Consider the following 8,026-nt stretch of genomic DNA (forward strand, 5'->3'; position numbering starts at 1 on the left):
AAGCCCCACACCAGTTTTAAGTTTCTATATAACAAAAAGATAAAAATTATAAAAACAAAGTCAAATTTTAATTCCTTAACGTAAAAGCGTGTGCTGATCAGTATAAAAGAGCAAGTTTTTGCCAAAGACCAAACATGCTACCACTGAGTGGGGTCTTGGATGTCTTTTCTAAAAAGTTATTGTTTTTAGTATGGTCTTACCAGAGGATCCTAGTAATGAACTCTAATACATAACTCTGGCATCACATCATACACGCATTAGCGACAGTCTAAACACAATCTCCAAGTGACTTGTCCAACATACAATCACAATCCAATAACCAATAAGGGGCGGGGCAAGCCCACACATACATGTACAATAATTGTTGCAGCTATCATATAAACTTGAAAACAGATACCTCACATTGTCATCTTTCTGCAAGTGTAGTCAAAGATAATCTGTAATATGCCTCTCGAGTCATGCTCCTTTGGCAGTTTAAGTAAACGGGCCACTCTTGTATATCCGGCATGTTGCCTGAGAAGAGACTCGGGCTTTACATCCGCCTTTGGTTCCTGATTAGGTGTTTTGGGCTGTGTTAAGGCCCATTGCATGGCCCATATTGCCAAAGGACGCATGTATGCTAGAGATCTGTATGATCCATTTATGTCCCAAGCTTCCGGAGTCTGGAAAGAGTATCTACAAGCATGAAAAAGGCATTCATGTCGCTAGTGTACCAGTTTTTATTTAAAAAAAAAAAAAAACCATTTGGTAAGAAAAAAGTTAATAACGGTTCAAATATGTTTGGATAATAGGTCAACATGAATTCAAACAGGTCGGGTCGTAGACTTACCCGAATCCATGTTCAGACCAACCAGTCTCATAAACTCCACTTGCGGTTTGAAAAGCCATATAAGTCATGTCTTCATGAATCATACCTGCAGCAACACCATAAGTAACTCCGGTCCATATTTCTCTCGACTGCAGAGTTGACATGTCAACTTGTCCACTTGGCAGCATCCCATTAACTGCTCCCCGTTTCCCGTTCCCCACTTTCATTACATTAAATTTATAAACTTTTGCTAGCGCACTTCTTGCCTTATCTTCATCAACAATTGAAAAAAGCCCGCACGCTCTTGCATACCTACGGAACGTAGTTTTTTCTTAGTTTCAGATTATTGAAATATATAAATAGTAAATTACTCAGCAAGCCCCTGCATTTTCACAAATTTCAACTTTCATCCCTAGCTTTCAAAATTTACAAAAATGGTTCTAACTGTTTGGAAAAAACGTAGCACAGTTGATCCCTAGGATAGATGTCAGTTAAGTTTATTTAAAAAAAAAAAAGGCATTTTCACCCTTTCACTTAAAGACAAAACAAAAAGAGAAAAAAAATTAGTAAAAGGAAGTTAATATCTATAAAATAAAGAAGGAAAAAAAGGCTAAAAACTACAAATTACCAAAACACCTTTGAACTCTAAACAAGATGTTTTAGTTTATTATGCTTTAATAAAAGCAATTCCTTTTCTTGTTCCTTTTGCTGTCTAGGTAAAAGGTAATTTCACGCCCACTTAATACTAATATCCATCCAAGGACCAAATGTGTTACGTTTTTCAAAACAATTGGGACAAATTTCCTTTAAAAGATAGGAACTAGAGGTGAAATTTGTGCAAACCACATGGACTTGCCGAACAATTTGCAAATTTCAACAAACCATTGTCCAGCTAACTGATCAGCTTGAATTGACGAACTCGCCCTCCCGTTGCTATCATCATAATTAAAATAAGAACCATTCCATAACTTATCATACACACTCTTTGCTTTCTGAAACTTCACCCAAAAGTAATCCTCACAACCCTTATCACCAACTTCCGCCGCCAGTGCACTAGCGGCTTGCAATGCCGCCACCCACAACCCACCAGAATACGCACTCACACCTGTCACCGACCACGTATCATACGTTTGATCAGGAAACCCTTCATTTTCAATCATCCCATCACCATCTTTATCAAACTGTTCCATATACGCCATTGCAATATAAACCGAAGGCCAAACCGCGCGTGCAAAACTTTTATCTTTGGTAGCCACCACATCTCTATAAACTTGAAGAACAAATTTCGGGTTCAAATCTTTCCACTGGTCAGTATTGAATATGTTATAGAAATTAACATCAAACCATGGATCAAGCATTCCAATATCATGTGGGACCGCACCAAGTGCTTTTCGTGGGACCCATGTCCCGTCACATAACAGATCCATTTTTCTTGGATCGTGCATTAGTACTGCAGCTGCGAAGTCTCGTTGCAGGCTTAGTTCGAGTTTTGGGAATAATAAAATTAACGCGAATGATGCGTAGAAATGGACATCGTATGTGTTACACATGTGGTATTCTATTCCTTCATAGTAAAGAAATTGACCGATGTTTTCATCTCCTTCTTGCAATAAATTGGTGCCGAATGCAGAGTTTTTTGATGTGGGGTTGTGGATTTCTTCAAGTGCTGATGTCATTCTTTCGAGAACATTAACAGCAGTGTCGGGTTGGTGAGATGTGTTGACATTGTTATGAGAGTTTACGTTAAATCTATCGATTGAGAATTTTTTATCGGTAATGGTTGATAAATTGTGTGCAGGTGGCAGTCCGTCTGTAAAAAGAGATGATGTGATGTGAGCTGGTTTTGCATAACAAAAATTATGTGATAATATTAAGGTTACCTGTCCAAATTGTCCCCCCTGAGTTCAGATAGTATAATTCGTTGAAAAGAGTGATTGGATACCTGCATATAGCCAATAGGACTTCAGGACTGGAAAGTACAGGTGGGTCAGACAGGTCAGCTAACTGGTCAAACTGGTGATTTTAAAAAAGTATCAATTTGGATCAGGTCAAAACGGGTCTTACCAAAATGGATTCAGGTTGAAACGGGCCGTATTAAAAAACTATCAAAATGGTTCGCACTATTTGTTGACGCAGTGGCTAGGGGCAAGACCCATTTTGACCCATTGTATAACTTAAAACCGATATCTAGAGTTGTTCACGGTCCGGCCAAGTGTGGGGCCAAACCACTAATCTAAAGTTTTTAGGAACGTCAAAACCCATTTTGAACTGCCACCGAACCCTTCCACATTTCCAACTATATTAAAATAAACAAATACATAAAGAATAAATCGAAGTGTACCATTCAGGGAGCCTCTTATCGTCAAGGATAGGCTGCTGCCATGATTCTATCTGTGCCTCCCAGTTACCATGTTCTAGATTTCAGAGACCAAATTAATTACATAATATGTGAACTTAAACCCTCACGTCAATATAAATAGACGAGAAAACATTACCAAGAATAGCATCGTGCGCAATTTTTGCAGCAGCATCCCCATGAGAACCATAAAATTTGGTGTAACGCCTATTTACAAAACAATACATATAAGAAAGAAGTTACATTATTTGATGTAAACTAAAGTTATATACATTATTGTGTGGGGCCAACCTATGATAAGTCCGGTTTCGAAAGCGTACTTCAGGGCAGTCCCACGACAGTGAGAAAGTGACGATTCGCACTGCACCAGGGGGTATGGTGACAGAAGCTGCAACAGATGCACCTATAGAAGATTTCGGTTTTGAAGCCATTGGCAGTTGAGAGGAGTCAATGCGGTCAAAGGAGCCATTCTGAATAAAAAAATTACAAAATAAATATCTGGTGAAAACAATGGCTACGTCTTCAACAGGGGCATAAAGGGCAAATTGTTAAACAAACCTGTTGAATTTCCTGCCACATGTCTTTAGCTGTAAATCCCTGGAAGTCTCCAGATGTCACAAAAGACGGGCACTCGGAAACATGAACGTGATTTGTTTCTTGTGCTGCAATAGCAAAGGTTACTGGGGTTTGACCATTGGCACTCCTGTGTCGACTTACACAATGAGACATGTACCATAAATGGAATAAGAAATAATTTTAAGAAGAAAATATTACATGTGATGAAGGGTTACACCATGAATTCCATCTTCCACCCTGATTAAAAGTGATGTGACAGTATAAGTGTATAACGTTAGAATATGCCATTTAACAATTCCCAAAAAACAATATTAGGTGCGTGATCACTGATCGATATATGGGGTTGAAAACTTGAAATATGTACATTCTTACTTCATTTTTGTATTGAAATGATGACCAGATAATCCAGAGAATCCACCAACAGAATTCTGAAATAAGTTAAAAAGTCAATATTTATAAGAGATTGGTGACATATATAAAACTAATAGGTAAACCCCACGCACTGCGGCAGGGCTGTTAAATTAAATTACTTATGCACCACGCGAAATAAATTCACGCTGAAACGCTGATAAAGTTAAACAGGTCGAAACGACAATTTCGGGATTTTATAAACTATCATATTATAAAGGTTGTGAGAAGAAAACAGAAATAAAAAAAACTGTAAAAAACCAAAACCTTAAAACACCTTTGATGGCTTGAACGTTCATGCTTTGATGACTTGTGCATTGTCACAAAAAGTCGGTTTCGAATGAAATTTACATAAAATATAGACAAAAATAAGCACATCGCAACGGTATATTCAGAATTTTATACGACATCATATTTTAAAAGTTTTAAGAGAAAACACACAAAATAAAAAACCAAAACAATGTGAGTTTGCCACGTGTCAAAACCTGGTCGGGCAAATAGAGGAAATAAGGAAAAAGTATAGGGTGTAAACAGTAAGTTAATTGTAACATTTTTATGTATTCAATTCACGTTCAAAATTCAGAAATCGCTTGTACTAAGTGCTTCAAGCACGTGTAGATTTGATGCTACACTATGAAAAGTATTTTTCTGTTTAACTGTAAGTAACATACACGATACAATATAATATAATGATAGCAGTGAAAGTAAAACTTTACTTACCTCCCATGTGAACAGTAAGGTGACATCAGCAGCAGTCTTTCCTAGGTTAGACAGCTACAGAAGATCACAATGAATGATAGGTTAATCGTTAGCGTTGTCTCATCCAGTCAGATTAAAATTTTCAAAAATATTATTTAAGTTTTAGAGATATATCATACTGTGTAAGTAAATACTGCAACAGGATAGCTGCTTTCCTTGTAATTATGAGGGATAATCGGCGAAATCTGGCGACAAACTATTTTTAGGTCTGGATCAGGTTCACCTACATTAAAGAGAAGAGATTGATGAGTGTTGACTCAAAAAAGTCAAACTTATTGAAGTGGATCTTTTTATAAGCATTGAGGATGATATATACCCTCATACTCTGTCCAAGCCCTTGGGTATAATGCATGGTATGTAGAATAATGTCCACTAAAATTCCAGTCCCACGATCCAATCCCGTGACTTGATTTATCTCTGATATAAACATTATCTTCAGTTTCAGTTTCAGTTTCATTCACTCTTACAATACAAAAAGAAAACCAAAATTTTAAAACTCTTGAGATATTATGCGTACTTTGTAGTGTTAATCACTCATCATAAGTGCAGACTGTATTGTAAACAGTTAAAAAGTATGTTTAGTTGTGTTTTAATATAGTCTGTAAAGTCTAGGGACTAGATGTGTCAAGATGGAAGATTAGAACTTCCATGTACAGATGTCAATTAGGGTTGACTTTGAAAGGGTGTGACTTTAACGAACGTACCGGTTCATGTAGTATAAATAGGGGTGAAATGTTGTATTCAAGATTCATCAGATAAAAGTTTTAATCAAAGTTTGTTTGTTCAATTCTTGTTCATCTCTTTCTTATTATCAAATCAATTGCAAAGATCATTAATTGGGGCCAACATACGTTAGCACTTCTGTGTTCGGTGGGCAGAGGACAGTTGAATATTTCTTTCCATCTGGACGCGAGATAAACACCTGCATAATGTCATAAATATAAAATCACTTAGAAATTATAAATTAAAAAAATGAATAAGTACATACCCACATGTATTTTCAATATATATTATATCCCAAAACACAAGCTTTTAATGCATAAAGTATAATGTTGTTAAAACATGTTTGTGAATATATGGTATTTTCAAAAGGTAGGAAAAGCATATATGAAATTGGCCAGAATTGAAATGTATCTTGTTAAATGAGAAACATATGATCACCTGTAAACAAACAGAACCGGACCAAATGAGACCTTGTTTGTTTGTTTACAATTTATAGGACAAACGAATGGTTCAGAAACACATACCGAACGAAATTTCTTGTTTGTGTTCGTTCATTAAGGAAATGAAGTTGTCCATGCTCGTTTGTGTTTGTTCGTTAATTTCATAAACAAACACAGACGACAAACGAACAAACACAAATGAATACGAACATAAACAAACAAAAAGCAAACATAATTACATAAATGAACACCATAAACATATATAAATTTTAAAATAGAAAACAACATTCTTAATCCAAAAGATAATACATAGCCAGCTAAAACATAAATCAAGTGAAGTACTAACAACCAATTATCCTTACGAACATAAATGAATGTAAACAAATGAACGTAAATGAACGAACGCTCATGAACATATTACCGAACATTCAAGGGCACAATTGAGCAAACGGGGCCTTTGTTCATGTTCATTCATTTAATTAATCTAACGGAGTCCGTTGTTCATGAACGTTCATTTATCAAACGAATGAATGCGAACGAATTTCCAGGCAAACGGTTCACGAAGGTTCATTGAACGGTCAGTTCATTTGCAGCCTGCCAGTCAACCATCAAAAGAAGTTTCTTTCTAGTGGACGGATATCAAATTTTGATGAAAATTGTAAGAAAGTTTCTCCATCCATGAAAACTTCAACAGTCATATAATTCTTTGTAACCTTTAATAGTATAAAGACAGCTAAATTAATTGATATACAAAGTCAAACTTACAGAAAACTGATTTGCTAATACTGGTTTGTCTTCACATATTTTGGGAAATAGTTGCCAACGCAAAAATTCACCTTTATATGTTCTGCCAATGCTACCTGCACTGGCAGATATATTTTTTCAGCCTCTAAAACAAGGCAACACTACTAAAAAAATAATAACTCTATATAATAATGTAGTATTATCCTTAAAAATAAGCAATGGCTTACCCAATACCACCTAAAGGGACACCATTACATGAGTTAGAATAGCGTTTCTTGAAAGGGTCCATCATAGTTCCCTGAAACAATACAGTCTAAGCCACTCAGTTACAATGATCAAATTATACATTAGAAAAAGATTAAAAGAACAAGAGAAATTACATTCCCGTCCCCCTTTGAAGCATCTTCTCGGTTCAAACGCCATAAGCGATACCCTATTGGAGTCTACGTAAAGGAAACAAACATTTAAACAGTGAAAGATGCCTTCATATATTGATTATCATTCTTCTAGTTCTTCATATATTGAACGATCACATACCAAATGAATTAATTCTTTGACCTTTAAACCAAACTCTGAAAGAGGATTTTCGTCAGCGTTCAGTTTCCTCTTCCAAGTCAGAGATGCCGGTTTTGCTGGATCAACTTTACCCTACAAACAGAGAGCCAACAAGTGACATTTAAACTTCAAGTTGAATATTAATGAAACTAAGGGAATACTTCATATTATAGTTACAGTTACAGGCGCAAGCCTTTTTATTAATTATAGTAACGAAATTTATATTTACATGAAAAAATTGTAATAATTGTTATGGTTAAAGAGATATGAGAAACAAAAAAACAAAAAAACAAAAAAAATAGCGGAGTTCATCATCAGTCTACCTCGATAATTGTAGAATTAGAAGCCTCCTTATCATCATCATAGTTATTTGTTGTCATTTCGCTGAAAGAACATACAGAAAACCTCAAACTCAACATTATATGCAGGATTTGACCTAGTCTCAATTCTCAAAATATGACACCAAAAGCATATATTTTCACACATAGACTACAAATATTATTCGTTTTCAATCCTATTTGTATTATTTTTAACAAAATTGGTGTTCCGCTTTTTATTTAAAAAATCAAACTTCTTACTTAATTAAAATCTTGTCAAAATTGAATTAAAATCAAATCGTTGTAACTCGTCAAAGTTAAAAGCGGAACCTAATTTGGA

At 35.4% G+C, this 8,026-nt stretch overlaps 1 protein-coding gene across 1 annotated transcript; it reads right to left on the reverse strand.

Moving 5' to 3' along the window:
* Positions 1-380: 380 nt before the first annotated feature.
* Positions 381-7,749, reverse strand: LOC143549958 (uncharacterized). Its single transcript, XM_077040720.1, has 19 exons — positions 7,693-7,749; positions 7,352-7,462; positions 7,195-7,257; positions 7,042-7,112; positions 6,836-6,935; positions 5,759-5,829; positions 5,224-5,324; positions 5,027-5,130; positions 4,869-4,922; positions 4,113-4,168; positions 3,939-3,977; positions 3,723-3,867; positions 3,456-3,634; positions 3,304-3,371; positions 3,150-3,222; positions 2,689-2,750; positions 1,691-2,618; positions 830-1,120; positions 381-675 (listed from the first exon to the last, which is right to left on the reverse strand). The coding sequence occupies exons 1-19, from the start codon at positions 7,747-7,749 to the stop codon at positions 399-401; spliced, it is 2,850 nt and encodes a 949-aa protein (XP_076896835.1). The 3' UTR covers positions 381-398.
* Between the last annotated feature and the right edge of the window lie 277 nt (positions 7,750-8,026).

Source organism: Bidens hawaiensis, unplaced genomic scaffold, assembly GCF_021521415.1.
Source record: "Bidens hawaiensis isolate Kalapana, Puna unplaced genomic scaffold, B.hawaiensis_p1.1 tig00015874_1, whole genome shotgun sequence".
Lineage (NCBI taxonomy): Eukaryota > Viridiplantae > Streptophyta > Magnoliopsida > Asterales > Asteraceae > Bidens > Bidens hawaiensis.